Consider the following 14,369-nt stretch of genomic DNA (forward strand, 5'->3'; position numbering starts at 1 on the left):
ACACTTCTGTAACTTACAAGTGACGATAAATGATTTATCATAGAAGGGACCGTTGAAGTAATTCATGTTATGGTATTGTTTTTATATATATAATAATAAATTTTAAAAGCACAAAATGTTTATTCTCTGTTTAGAAAATGACTGATTCTTAGAGTAAAGAAAGAAATTATTTGATTGGTCTAAATATAGTATACATTAATTGCCATACATACGGCTAAATGGCTAATTCTTGGCATATAAATCTTTTTAAATTCCATAAATTACTCTCTTCTCCAAACCCCCCAAATAAAATAATATTGCTTAAAAGTTAAAAAATTCCAAACTCTTTCATCTTCGCTCTCCAACATTCTTGAATGAACACGTATGCTATACTTACACATGATTTGTATATAACATACGTATGAAATGATTAATCTTTTTGTTAACGCAGCTGTAACCGATTCATTTTCCTTGTATTCGTTTTCTTTATTGGTTCTTCGATTTCAACATGCAGACTCATTGAATTCAGTCCACGATTATTAATTTGAATTGAAGCGAATTCAATGTCGAAGACCCATTTTTTTAGTTTTTGAAACGGGTTTTTGCTCTTCTACGAAAAGAGGCGAGTGAAGAAGGAAAAAAAGGAAAAGATGAAGAATGAAGAGCAGGCGTGGTCCTTGTTCGGAATCTCACTTAGTGGACGGCCCAGATGGCAGCAGTTTCTTATCTGTTGTTCTGGTTTTTTCTTTGGGTACCTTGTTAATGGTATATGTGAGGTAAGTGATCAATCTTGTGTGTGTGTGTGTTTTTTTTCCTGTTTGGTTTCTTGTGGGTGAGTGTATTTTTTTTTTTTTTAATAAAAAATCTTGAATAGTTGCTGGCGGCTATGAATGTTGAAGGGTTAACTCCTCCTACAAGTTTTTATTTGTTTTTGTATTTTGTATTTGCTTAGGTTTATTTTTTCCAATGTTTCTGGGTTGGTCAAAGGTTTGATTTTGTTTGATTTCATGGCATTCCTCTGTCATCAACAATGTGATTGTGATCTTCAATTATTGTTTTTAGACATTCTTCAGTATGACTCAGTATGTGTGGATATCAAGAATTTAATGGATAACGATACAGAATTGGAGTTTTTACTGCGACCTTTCACCTTCTTCGTTCAGTAACTACCTGGCTGTTAATTAGCTTCTCCTCTTCTGAAAATATATTTGTGCCAGTAGGAATTGCTATAAAATTTTGGGATTTGACTGATGTTACAGAGAGTTATAATGTTCTAAAAGTTCCAAAAAGCTAGTGGGTCAATCATGAAATATTTTTTTGGTGATTTGCAGTAGAGGCATCTGTCGATACCATACGCAGAACAGTCCTCGCGGTGGGAAGAAAATCACCGGTGTGGCCCTGTTTTGTTTTACTAGTTACGGTTCATTTAGGCATAAGGTTAAGCAAGCAAACACACATATATTAAGTTTCTACTCTCGTTCCTCAGATTTTCTGCAATTTGGAGTTTTTCATATAAACTTATTTGATCACGCCACTTAGTGTGCTTGCTTCTTGGAAAAAGTCTCTCTTTTTCGGTTTTGGAGTAAAGTTTTGTTTTCTCCCCTTGATTTCAGGAGTATGTTTACAACAGACTCCAATTCAGGTAAGATTCGATTTTAGGAGTATAATAATACTTGATTTTTGGCATTTTTGGCAGTTTTATTGTCTTGTTTTGATTTATTCGGCGGTTGGTTTAATTGTAGTTATGGATGGTACTTCACCTTTGTGCAAGGTTGGGTTTACATTTTACTGATTTATCTGCAAGGATTCACCACCAAGCAAATGGTGAATCCATGGAAGACTTATGTGAAGCTCTCTGCAGTGCTTATGGGTTCTAATGGACTTACGAAAGGTTCTCTGGCTTTTCTCAATTATCCGGCACAAATCATGTTCAAATCAACGAAGGTGAAAAGTAACTACTTTTTTATGGCTTGAAACATTTTTTGGTTTAATTTGGGGATGTCTTGTCCATGATTATTGATAGATTAAGTTGTCCAATGAAATTGTCTGCTTTTTGCTGAAACGTTGGTCCATCTCTGTTTTATCATCGTTGATGTGGAATTTTGTTTATTTTTTTTTTTATCTTGTCCACTTGTTAGACAGCCATTATGTACGAATTTCAGGTTATACCGGTGATGATAATGGGCTCTTTCATCCCTGGACTTAGACGAAAGTATCCGCCTCATGAATATTTATCTGCTGTACTTTTGGTAGTTGGCTTGATTCTTTTCACCTTAGCAGACGCCCAAACGTCTCCTAACTTCAGTGTGATCGGTGTCTTGATGGTATCTGGTGCATTGATTATGGATTCATTTCTTGGGAACTTACAAGAAGCTATCTTTACCATGAATCCTGAAACAACGCAGGTAAGGTACATTGTAAATGTGATTCATTTTTTGGTGGTCACACATGATTGCCGACCATAGGTAATTATTTATTTTTCCTTATGTATCCCAATCTTATAATAGACAGAAATGCTCTTCTGCTCGACCCTGGTTGGCATGCCTTTCTTGATCCCACCAATGCTGGTCACAGGAGAACTATTTAAGGCTTGGACTGCTTGCTCAGAAGTATGGACTATTTAAATATTAATTATTTTCCCTGAACAAGGACAAATGTATTCAAGTTAAATCAATATTTATTTTCATCTATGTTGGTTCTCGATGCAGCATCTTTATGTATATGGAGTTCTTGTTTTTGAAGCCATGGCCACTTTTATTGGACAAGTGTCCGTCCTTTCTCTCATTGCTCTGTTTGGCGCGGCCACCACTGCCATGGTAAGTAGAACTCGTGCTTCTTTACTTCTAACAAGAACTCACACGGTCTGTTGATCTATCCACCACGAACAACTGTTGACTTATCTATCACAGGCAGCAGACCACGTTCTCCAAAAATTCTGAAACTTTATTCATAATTTTTTTTCCGAAATAGTAGTTTCGACCTCGCCAAATGCATTTGTATCAACATTTCTTGATCAGTTCAGCTCACCCATTAACTAAAGAATCACACTAAAAGGCATCCCCACCGTGGCCCAACAAAGTTATTGCCACACTGTCTTTGATATTGATATTCATGTTCATATCAACACAAACTTCGTGCAGATTACGACTGCTCGGAAAGCCGTCACATTATTGCTATCGTATATGATTTTCACCAAGCCTCTAACCGAACAACACGGAAGTGGGCTGTTGCTGATAGCAATGGGCATTGTGTTAAAGATGTTACCTGATTGCAAGCCTTCAAAGCAATGCGCAACATCTAATTCCCATGCCAAGATTGAAACTATACCGCCGAGGGAAGATGGCGGGTTTCAAACCGGGATTCAAGAAGATGAAGAGAAAAGACCTTTGGTTTGAAACATAGTATATTCGAAAGAGGAGAATCATCTGGTGCAAGAAGAAGGACTATTGGTTTGAAATTGATTGATCACTGTCATTACCTTGTAATGTATCTTAGATATTATTTATTTATTCGCCATGTCAATTGTCAAGGTGATACGTGAAATGGTCATGGAACTATTTTCACATCCTTTTTCTTTAAAACTATGTTTTAATGCAATTATATAAAATCATTTTATTTCTAGATTACGCCAATTGAAAATAATTGCCGATGAGACTAAATTATTTAAAACTTATTCAATTGAATCAAATAAAAAGAAAAACAATTCAAAATTATGTGTATTTTAAAAATATTCACGAGATACGAAAAATATACTATAAAGTTCTTATTACTCTTGATTATAAGACTCTATTAGAGTAATGGTAATTAAGAACTGCAGTACTTATAATAATATAATTTACAAAAACATCATCCTCTAATCAATAATAATGTAAGTTTTTGTATTTAAAGTTAATAAGTTATATAATAAATGATTTTTTCCCATACTTGTTATTTTAAAATTATATATTTATTTTAAAATTTAAAATATAAATAAATATAATTTTGATAATTAAAAATAATTTTGAAAGTCGATACAATTTTTTGTTATTGTCGAATTAATTATTTTTTATCTAATTTTTTTAAAATTGAGATAAAGATAATTACAAATTATATATAATAATATTTAGTATAATAACATTAAAATTTAAAATATAAAATTTGAATAGGATTGATCATACGCCGTGATTCGCGGAGGATCGCTAGGTTTATATATATATATAGCGGCACTCGACTACGAGTTTAATTTGTCGTTTCTGTTCTTGATTGATTTCTCTCCCAAATCATCAAAGAGTCTATTAGGTTTTCTTATTGATCCACCGAGAGTTTTTACGATTCAATCTCTCCAGGTTTGCAAGTTTTCCTCTTCGATTTTCTTAACGAGGCCGTGGTGTTTTATAATTTCTTTAATTGGTGATCGATTCATCGCAATCTATGCGTGTTCAAGAATTGACGATTAATTTCTTGACGATGACGGGGTCTTATCCTTCGGCTTTGTCGTGGAGGCCATTCTTGTTTGGGAAAGCTAGGGATCTTGTGTTTAAGAGATTGTTTATTAAAATTAGCTAGGTTTGGTTACTGTCCATCGATGTGTTGTTCGATTGACGACGTGGATTTCCCGGACCGCAACTTAAAGAAACAAGAATCTAGGGTTATTGATGTGTTTTCTTTGTTTTCTGATATCTTCGTCGATGTTCTGGGCACTGGCAACGATTTAGATCACGCTTTAGGTTTCCGGTTTCTTTCTGATTATGATCCAGGGCTTTGATTCTGCGTCTTCTTTGCAAAAAGTTGTCGGAAGATAGTCTCTGGTATTCTCCCTTATCAATCATCTGCGGACACAGGCCACAGCTTTTAAACCTTACCCTTGGAGGCCGTAGAATGTTTGGAATTGATGTCAAAAGATATAGGATGAATTATTATTCTATTGTGGAGTTACTGCTGGAAACAGCTTTGGTTTTTATGGATGTACCTGAGTGTACTATTGTCCTTGACTGATGATAAATGTTGTGGTAGCAAAAGAGTTTATGACATAAGCAGGGTTGGTTTAGATTTTGATTCATCTTTTGTTTTGTTTTGGCTTAGTTGTTGTAATGGCGAGCAAGACCGCAAACAGATGCTCAGTTTTTTCTCGTCTTGAGGGGCAGAATGCGAAAAACCAAGTATGCTCCTTTTGGTTGGCTGGAAAATGCAACCGCAATCCATGCAGATTCATGCACAGAGAATCGCCACCGCCACAACCACAGCATCACCATCCGTTGGCATCTTGTGACAGCCGCAGCGAAGTATCCCATAAATTGACCTGGAAGAATCCCAACTACTGCAGTGCCAAAAAGGGCATTCTTTCAGCTAATGAAAGAAATAGGTCTAATGGAAATAGAGACCTACAGACTCAGCAGAAGGTTTCGAATGCTGTGACAGCTGAATCTGAAATCAACCGTGTAGAAAAAGTACAGCCAAAGCAATGCAAATATTGGATTACTGGCAATTGCGTGCTTGGCGACAAGTGCAAGGATATGCACTCTTGGTTTTGTGGTTCAGGATTGATGGTGTTGACAAAATTACAAGGCCATGATAAGGTAACTTCTATATCTACATTTTTTAAATGTTTTGAAATCCAGATCGATTTCTGGTTAGTTTACCATGTTTTCATTGGATTTCATTGAAAAGTATTTGCTGATGTATTCGATTTTCACACAGGCCATGTCTGGAGTTGCTCTTCCTTTTGGCTGTGACAAGCTATTCTCAGCTGGCAAGGATAAATGTATCCGCACTTGGGACTGCAACAGTGGTCAGGTTGAAATATTTTTATAATTTCTGTCATTTACCATTTACATTGAACAGTTGGCTTATATTATGGTAATTCTTTCTCGATGCAGTGTGTTGGTTCTGTTGATATTGATAGCGATATTGGGTGCTTGATCAATGAAGGTCCATGGGTGTTTGTTGGATTGCCAAATTCCGTGAAGGTACTAGTCGTTCTTCGCAGGTTATCACCCTGTTTATGCGATATCAGTTACCGCATAGTTTTACTGTTGTTTTATAGGCCTGGAACTTCCAAACCCAAGCTGAGTTTACTCTCAATGGATTTGTTGGGCAAGTTCACTGCTTGATTGCTGATAATGACCTGCTCTTTGCTGGTATAGAGGTATGTTCTAGGGACATTCTATTTTTGACCCATGTCTCCATATCTATAGCATGTTTAGGTCATTTTTTTATCGAGTCCCTTTTTTTGTTTCTCATTTTCTGTATCAATCTATATGTGGCTGCAGGATGGTACCATATTGGTTTGGAAATGGGATCCAGAGGCCAATACTCCTAAACCAACTGCCATGCTAAAGGGGCACAATGGTGCTATTTGTTCATTTATAATAGGGGGTAAGAAGCTCTATTCAGGTTCCAAGGACCATACCATAAGGGTACGTTTCTTAATTGATTTTGATGGGCTCATGTTTGCTTGCTAGCTACAAATCCATCTTTGTTAGATGAATTTGTGGAGGAATTCTCTCATCTCTTTTACCGTCTTTCCAGGCCTGGGACCTTGAAACTTTGCAGTGTGTGCAAATATTAAGTGGGCACACCGGAGACGTGACATCTCTCCTTTGTTGGGACCGCTATCTACTCTCTACTTCTCTGGACAACACGCTAAAGGTTTGCTCTGTAGTTGTCAATATTAGAATTTACTTTAAACACTTGGTTATTTGGTTGGGTTATGTGACATTCTTTTGTTTTCATTAGATTTGGGCTGCAACTGAGAGTGGGATTATAGAAGTGGTCTCTGAGCTCAAAGAATGTGTAAGTTTAAATGGTTGTGAAACCTTGTATTAACCTTTCCTCCATATGAGTTCATCTTTTCACTTCACATCTACTTTGTATTTCGCAATTTCTAATATTCTCACTTTGTTCAGGGGTTTCTTGCCATCCGGGGCATGCATGATGTGGAAGATAAGCCTGTTCTTCTCTGCTCGTGCAAGGATAACTCTGTTCGCCTCTATGATCTACCTTCGTAAGTATCACTGACCATGAAACCACCTCGTTTACCTCAAACAACCTCCTTTCCTGATTAGAGATTAACTTATTGTGTGCTGTCCTGGTTTCAGATTTGAAGAAAGAGGCAGAATATTTACAAGAGGAGAAGCCAAAGTTGTTGAAACCGGCATTGAGAGACTGTTTTTCATCGGAGATGACACGGGGGATCTCACCGTCTGTAGACTGCAATGAGATTCAAACATATATGCAATTAGAAGAAATTGTCATCAAATGGAGTCTCTTTGTTGAGAAAACCGATCCATTCTGATCTAATGTATATTGGCTCGAGAAAGTTATTGAAATTGTACGCAATTTTGTTAATGTTAACGCAAAATTCTCTTCTCCATGGGCGAAAATCATAAGATTTCTTTATTCCTTAGCAAAATGGAGCATCACAATGTACGGATATAACTTTAAATGTGTTCTTGGCAAATCCAAATATATCAAATCACATTCGCAGCTATTATTATCCTCTTATAACCTTTTTCCTTTTTCCCCTATCCAAAAAATTAATCAAATAAAAGCTTTATGAAAATTTTTCTTTTTAAATTATCTTGACATAATTACTATGTTAATTATTGCGTTATAGTATAAGTTTAATAGAATACTTATAGTTGCATCAAAATTTATGACTATTCAAATATAAGTATTCATTTCTTATTTTTAAATTTTTTTATATTTAGTTTATTTTTCATCTTAAATAAGCAAGTCTCTTAATAATTAGATATAATATCATACTTAATTAATCTGAATTCTATTGTTGTACATTGTACTTATTTATTATAAAATTCCTCAAGAAATAAGGATTAAAGTATATTATGTCCAGACTTGCGTAAGCGAATCCCTATTCTTCTGAGAATTCCGTCCCAAAATCGCTACCGCACTCCATCTGTTTGTATTAGAACCAAAACGACCAAAGAACGAGACCCTTTTAACCATTCGCCGAGCAGGATAGTAATTGTATATCCCGTTTTCAATCGAAATTGGTTGATGGGTTCCACTGAAAATTTGCCGGAGGGAACCGTGCAGAACATATTGGAACAGGATTCGCTGAAGTGGGTGTTCGTGGGGGGGAAAGGCGGTGTTGGGAAGACCACATGTAGCTCTATTCTTGCTACCCTTTTTGCACGGGTTCGGTCCTCTGTGCTTATAATCTCCACGGATCCTGCTCATAATTTGAGTGACGCGTTCCAGCAGAAGTTTACCAAGACTCCTACCCTTGTTAATGGCTACTCTAATTTGTACGCCATGGTGATTTGCTTTTCCTGCTCTTCTATCTGAATATAAAATTCTATTCTTTGTTTAGTTTTGGGGCCGTGTTAAGTTGGTTTGAAATCTATAGATATAGAAATGTGACATTGAATCGGAATTTTAGTTTTTTTTTTTATTTTGATTTTTTTGGACAATTAAATTTAGGTGTCTCAATTTCTCTTTGTTTTCTTTGGAAACCTCCCATGGATAAGTTTTTACCTCTTGTTGTGGATCATTAAAAGTCTTGTGCTTGGTTGGTGGATTTCCAAGCTTTCTGCTTTTAAATTTATGAAAGTGGGATTCTCTCTGCCCACAAGTATAAGTAATTTTTGTCTCTTACATATGAGTTTGTTTTGTCAAAACCTTTTGGTAGATGGTAATGTTACTACAACTGAATTTTTTAAATTGTATAGCAGGCCAATCGCTAATTTTGATCATCCTCACAAAAGTGACTATTTTCGTTCCCTAATAATACAACTCCCGGTGATTGTACAAACTTGCAACTTACAGAAATTGAACCATTGATTTTAATCTAATACCAATTATAGAATCAAACACTAGTCGTTTTTTTTATCAAAACTTATAAAATCAAGCACTTGCCGTTAATTTGTTTGAAAAGTTTCATAATATTCTAGTTGAGTTCTGTGGAGCATAATAACCTTTGAAATTTTAGTTATTAACTAGGTTTAAACAAATTTTCATTCGACAAACAAGAGCCATTCCCACTATCTTCTTGGTTTACTTCATGTATTTGGATAGTTTTTAAAAGGCGTGTTATTTGAATCAAATCAGATTTTGGTTTGGTTCAGTCTGTCGTGTAGAATAGAAGAAATCTGGCTTGGTTCAGTCTGTCATGTAGAATAGAATAATCACGTGTGGGTTGTGTTGTTTGGGTGTGGCTGGGTTTCTACGAAGTTATTGCTTCTTAAAGTGTGATTGGTAGTTCTCTTTCTTTTAGGAAGTTGATCCAAATGTGGAACACGATGAAAGTCTCGGGTCGGATATGACTGATGGATTTTTATCAGATTTAGCAAATTCTATCCCAGGAATCGATGAGGCCATGAGTTTTGCAGAAATGCTGAAGTAAGTGCGTCAAAATTATAAAATTTTGATGCCTAGGACATAAGAGTGAAGTAAAAACCACAATTGTGTCCGCCCTTTCTACTTTCATGTATTCGTAATGCAGTCCAGTATGGAGTGTTTTTCTGTAATTTTTCAAATCTTTATCACAAAGTTCTTTTGGAAGAAGTATGTTTTACCTGGCATCATATGTTTATGTTGTTTTCCTGGAAAACTTTCAATTAGAACATTAGATCTGTGATGAAGTGCCTATATTTTGAATTTATCCAACAAGAGTTGTGGAATTCTATTTAACTGGTATTCTTCATAATTTTTGCCTCCATGTGTAAAGTTAAAAATTTGTAGCTCAAGCTGATGATGCTATTATGTTAAAAATAAGATTATGCCAACTCCAACTTCATCTTGTATACTGGTCAGCCACATTTATCTTCAATATGTACTGCTTACGAAACCTTTTTAGATTCTTTTATCCAAACTATTGCCTTTTATTAGATTCGATTGAAAATAGTTTGCTTGATGCAATATATAGCTTGATTTTATGCATAGAAAATATTCCAAATATCAAGTTTGGGGCTGCAATTTTTTTAACTCGTGTAATTCAATAATTGGATATTTATCATGGATCATACCAGTTATTTTTGTTTGTTGATCTTATATTTCAAACTTGTCCTCATCTTTTGCAGGTTAGTGCAAACTATGGATTACTCTGTTATAGTGTTTGATACTGCTCCAACTGGCCATACTCTTCGCCTGCTGCAATTTCCTTCAACACTAGAAAAAGGTCTTGCAAAAATGATGAGTTTGAAAAATAAATTCGGTGGCTTGTTGAGTCAGGTGTGATTCCGCTTTATTTTTATTTGCTTGGCGAGATAGATTTTGTTGGCAGGGTGAAGTTTTGGAATATGTCATTTTATCCTAGAAACTTGTATTAGAATAGCTTTTTCACGAAAAGCAATTAGGTTAATATTTACAAACTAACGCCAAAATGTTCTTCTAAAAGTGTTTGCGTGCATCAAAATCAAAATGAAGTTCTACGCGTGAGTGCAACTTTTATATTCTTTTAGGATCAAATAGTTTATGTTTCATCAATTGTTTGACGATGATGTATACTTGGCTGCTTTTTTTTTTGGTTTTGGGTTATTTGAACGTATACTAATGGCATGTAGTTATTTGTTCATGTTCTCTATGGTTATTTGGGAGGTCTTGTATATACGATGAAATAAGATAGAAGGCAGAACTGGAAAGGCCAAAAGAAATAAAAGAGGGCAAATTTTTTTGTTTTTGCTGGGGTGTTGGGCATTGTGAGTCAAGTTAATGGAAGGGATACTTTGCCTCTCCAAAGTTTGTCTTCCCCCCTCCAATCAGAATTTGCAAATACACTATCTTTTTCTTTGGTTTATTCTGATTCTTTTTGTGTGAATCTTGAGCTTTTTAGGGTTTTGAGCTCGATAATCACTTTTTCTGTTGACAGATGACGCATAATATTTATTTTACATGGCACTTACCCAATTAGAGCAAAGTTGAAAGACGAACCTGAATTTTTAAGGAAAGTCAATGATGTATAAAATGAATTGGTGAAGTTTAATTTTAGAGATCAATCTAGTTCAGTTTTTCCTAAAATGCATTCCTGAACTTGAAATTTTCTGAGGTATGTTCATAGTAACCTCATCAGATAATGCTATCTATCTATATACCTATAAAAGTGTGGATCACTCATTTGTTTTCCAATTGTGAAAAGACACAAATGTCTTCTTTATTAATATGAATCCAAAAAATCATATAAGGATATATATGTAAAATTGTAACAAATGCTAATAAATTATCATTACAACATACATTGATTGTAGTAATTTATATCATTTCAATAATAAAATGTAACTCCTATATTAATTTTATAAAATAATTGATCTATATACTATATTTAAATGTTTTATTCTTTTAGTTTTCTATCTACATTTTTTAATGATTTTATTATAATTTTGTAATTATATTTTTTGTGTAATTTTTAATTAAGTAATAAATAAATTATAGTATTACAAGAAGATATATAAAAAAATGTAACTAATATGTCCAATAGTAGAATAACATAATAAATATAAAATAATATGATAATGTGAAGTTTAATACTAACATATTTTATGGGTTTTTAAACAAAGAATTAAAAGTAAATAGACACTTCAAGAATAGAATGTAACTCCTATATTAATTTTATCAAATAACTCATCTTTATACTACCTTTAAATGTTTTATCCTTTTAATTTTCTCTCTACATTTTTTTCCAATGATTTTATTGTAATTTTATAATTATATTTTTAGTGCAATTTCTAATTAAGTAATAAATTATAATATATACGAAAATTTATAACTTTATGTGCAATAGTAGAATAACTAACATATTTTATGATTTTTTTAACAAAAAATTGAAAGTAAAGAGTTTAATTTTGATTTTAAAAAATAGTACGATTTCAAAAAAATATGAAAAAAATTATCTACATATAACAACTATATTCCATATACCTATAAAAGTGTGGATAAAGGGCATTGTTTTTCAATTGTGTAATGACAAAATTAACGTTCTATACACACTTCAAAAATAGAATGTAAATTTTTTATTAATTTTATCAAATAACTCATCTTTATACTACCTTTAAATGTTTTATCCTCTTAATTTTCTCTCTACATTTTTTCCCCAATGATTTTATTGTAATTTTATAATTATATTTTTAGTGCAATTTCTAATTAAGTAATAAATTATAATATCACAAAAGGATATATGAAAATTTTATAACTTTATGTGCAATAGTAGAATAACTAACATATTTTATGAGTTTTTTAACAAAAAATTGAAAGTAAAGAGTTTAATTTTGATTTTAAAAAATAGTACGATTTCAAAAAAATATGAAAAAAATNAATTTATTTAACAAGAAATTAATAATCTTCAATGTTAGTTACGAAAGATCGATATATAAAATTTATTATTCATGATATAGAATTGTAAAAATAAAATTTGGTTGATTTCTAGGTTATTATGTTTTATACGTGGTGTTTGAATATATATATATATATATATATTTTAAAAAAATTTGTTTCAGTTCATTTTGTTCTATATATTATGTTAATTACAATTTATTATATAACATAAAATCAAATGCTTGAATTTTAATTTGAGAAACAATTTTGAAAGTAAGTTGTATAAGTTCTCATAAATCGTCTAATATGATAAGAAATTAAGCCCAAATAAATAACAAAATGATTCAAATTGTTTTTTAGAAAATCAATTTTTTTAAATTTTTATAATATAATTGATATTACGTGCAACACACGTGCATCATGCTAGTTCGTATAAATGGGCGTAAAACTTAAAAGTTAATCTGGTTTTTTTATCACGCTCTGTAAAAACGTGCGTTTGTTTGTCTTAAATATTGGTCATATGAATTGATGATCATGACTTCAGGTTTTGTTTTGGGTCGCATTAATGGATGAATCATAACATGGAAGCACAAGTAACATTTATCAATAGCTCAAACATCCATGGCTTGGATGATAGATTAGATACTTTTTCTCGTTCAAGAATGAGCATGACCTATTTTCTTTATTTACATCCTTTATAGCCTTTAGTTAAAAATGAGTTTTCGCTGACGTTTTTTCAGAATCAGGTCAGTTGTGTTATTACTTGGCTTATTTTATTTGGCTTTGATATGCAAATAAGTTGCTTCAATCTTTTGATTGGCAGATGACCCGCCTTTTTGGTGTTGATGATGAATTTGGTGAAGATGCCATTCTAGGGAAGCTCGAGGGCATGAAAGATGTGATTGAACAAGTGAACAAGCAGTTCAAGGATCCTGTAAGATCATATTTGCTTTGGTCGGGATGTACATTTCTGGTTCATCCTGCAATGTCTATAGAAAGTGATTTATGGAATCTGGGGTCGTCCAAGAGTTAAAGCTTATGAATTCCCCAATTCTATACATATTAATTAATTCATTTCTTTCGAATTGCTGAATTTAAAATTTGATCGGAGATCATCTTGTAGGCAAAGCTTACAGTTAATTTTCATATCTGTAGCATTAGTTATTCCCTGAAGTGATTCTTTTTTTTGTCTTTTGCAGGATTTGACTACTTTTGTCTGCGTTTGCATACCAGAGTTTCTGTCTTTGTACGAGACTGAACGACTTGTTCAAGAACTTACTAAATTTGAGATTGATACCCATAATATCATTATTAATCAAGTAATTTTTGATGAAGAAGGTACCGCTAAGACATGGTAGAGCAGTCCTTTGGTTTAAACGTTTACTTTAAATACCTGAATCACTCCCGTTCTTACTTTTTTTCAGTTGTCGAATCAAAGTTGCTCCAAGCTAGAATGCGCATGCAACAAAAGTACCTGGATCAGTTTTACATGTTATACGACGATTTCAACATAACTAAGTTACCTTTGCTTCCCCAAGAGGTAATAACTAACAAAATTCCGTCGTATTTTCCCAAATGATTTTATTTGGTTCATCTAATATTTCTTTAATGGACCTGTCTGAATATATGAACAGGTTTGTGGGATTGAGGCCTTGAAAGCATTCTCACAACAATTCTTATCACCTTATCAACCATCCAAAGCTCGAGGAACGGTAGAAGATCTGGAGCTAAGAGTATCAAGTTTAAGAGTACAGCTGCGGAATGCTGAAGCAGAACTTGATAAACTCAAGAAGGGGAAACAAAAGGTTTGATAAAAAAGGTTGGAAAAGGAGACGAGTGCACTCCAATATCAGATAAACTCGAATATTCGACTGGCTTCTAGATTGCTTTTTTACTAGACATAGTCATTGCCACAGTAGCAAATTGTGTCAACGTTTAATTGTGAAGGCATCACTTAGTATGTATAATTCATACCGAAACTACCTGTCAATTCTTATATTTTTGTACTAGTTTTTTTAAGACAATAAGTCGGGGTTCTTATTATCAAGAAGTGGCTTATTAATCATCATCATTGTTGTTTTTGTTATTATTAATAAATAAATAAATTATTATTTGTTTATTTTTTGGGTATTGACAGTGTCGAC

The 14,369-nt window shown here is 33.2% G+C and overlaps 3 protein-coding genes across 4 annotated transcripts; all 3 read left to right on the forward strand.

The window, feature by feature from the left end:
- Positions 1-278: 278 nt before the first annotated feature.
- On the forward strand, positions 279-3,581 carry LOC140972756 (UDP-galactose/UDP-glucose transporter 2-like). Its single transcript, XM_073435162.1, has 7 exons — positions 279-755; positions 1,593-1,621; positions 1,722-1,923; positions 2,142-2,384; positions 2,487-2,588; positions 2,688-2,795; positions 3,120-3,581. Exons 1-7 carry the CDS (start codon positions 630-632, stop codon positions 3,372-3,374), a joined length of 1,065 nt encoding a protein of 354 aa, XP_073291263.1. The 5' UTR covers positions 279-629; the 3' UTR covers positions 3,375-3,581.
- A 572-nt stretch (positions 3,582-4,153) lies between these two features.
- Positions 4,154-7,326, forward strand: LOC140972757 (zinc finger CCCH domain-containing protein 48-like). Of its 2 annotated transcripts, none has more exons than XM_073435164.1 (10): positions 4,154-4,304; positions 5,041-5,534; positions 5,656-5,751; positions 5,835-5,924; positions 6,002-6,103; positions 6,228-6,374; positions 6,487-6,606; positions 6,694-6,750; positions 6,864-6,961; positions 7,056-7,326. In XM_073435164.1, exons 2-10 carry the CDS (start codon positions 5,049-5,051, stop codon positions 7,174-7,176), a joined length of 1,317 nt encoding a protein of 438 aa, XP_073291265.1. In that variant the 5' UTR covers positions 4,154-4,304; positions 5,041-5,048; the 3' UTR covers positions 7,177-7,326. The 2 variants fall into 2 exon arrangements, with proteins under 2 accessions (XP_073291265.1, XP_073291264.1); XM_073435163.1 differs by having other exon boundaries at positions 4,156-4,961; positions 5,007-5,534.
- Positions 7,327-7,790: 464 nt separating this feature from the next.
- On the forward strand, positions 7,791-14,344 carry LOC140972758 (ATPase GET3A-like). The gene is made up of 7 exons (XM_073435165.1): positions 7,791-8,235; positions 9,194-9,318; positions 9,999-10,149; positions 13,049-13,159; positions 13,425-13,563; positions 13,650-13,765; positions 13,860-14,344. Exons 1-7 carry the CDS (start codon positions 7,975-7,977, stop codon positions 14,034-14,036), a joined length of 1,080 nt encoding a protein of 359 aa, XP_073291266.1. The 5' UTR covers positions 7,791-7,974; the 3' UTR covers positions 14,037-14,344.
- Positions 14,345-14,369: the final 25 nt, after the last annotated feature.

This window comes from Primulina huaijiensis, chromosome 3 (assembly GCF_012295235.1).
Source record: "Primulina huaijiensis isolate GDHJ02 chromosome 3, ASM1229523v2, whole genome shotgun sequence".
Classification (NCBI taxonomy): domain Eukaryota; kingdom Viridiplantae; phylum Streptophyta; class Magnoliopsida; order Lamiales; family Gesneriaceae; genus Primulina; species Primulina huaijiensis.

What these genes read in the sequence shown, in the direction of transcription:
- LOC140972756 (XM_073435162.1), top strand. Translation starts at nt 630, where the DNA reads ATGAAGAATGAAGAGCAGGCGTGGTCCTTGTTCGGAATCTCACTTAGT. An exon ending in TTGTTAATGGTATATGTGAG is followed by an intron (nt 756 to 1,592) that starts GTAAGTGATCAA and finishes CCTTGATTTCAG; the next exon opens with GAGTATGTTTACAACAGACT. An exon ending in TCATGTTCAAATCAACGAAG is followed by an intron (nt 1,924 to 2,141) that starts GTGAAAAGTAAC and finishes TACGAATTTCAG; the next exon opens with GTTATACCGGTGATGATAAT.
- LOC140972757 (XM_073435163.1), top strand. An exon ending in GGGACTGCAACAGTGGTCAG is followed by an intron (nt 5,752 to 5,834) that starts GTTGAAATATTT and finishes TTCTCGATGCAG; the next exon opens with TGTGTTGGTTCTGTTGATAT. An exon ending in TGCTCTTTGCTGGTATAGAG is followed by an intron (nt 6,104 to 6,227) that starts GTATGTTCTAGG and finishes ATGTGGCTGCAG; the next exon opens with GATGGTACCATATTGGTTTG.
- LOC140972758 (XM_073435165.1), top strand. Translation starts at nt 7,975, where the DNA reads ATGGGTTCCACTGAAAATTTGCCGGAGGGAACCGTGCAGAACATATTG. An exon ending in ACAAGCAGTTCAAGGATCCT is followed by an intron (nt 13,160 to 13,424) that starts GTAAGATCATAT and finishes TGTCTTTTGCAG; the next exon opens with GATTTGACTACTTTTGTCTG. An exon ending in TACCTTTGCTTCCCCAAGAG is followed by an intron (nt 13,766 to 13,859) that starts GTAATAACTAAC and finishes ATATATGAACAG; the next exon opens with GTTTGTGGGATTGAGGCCTT.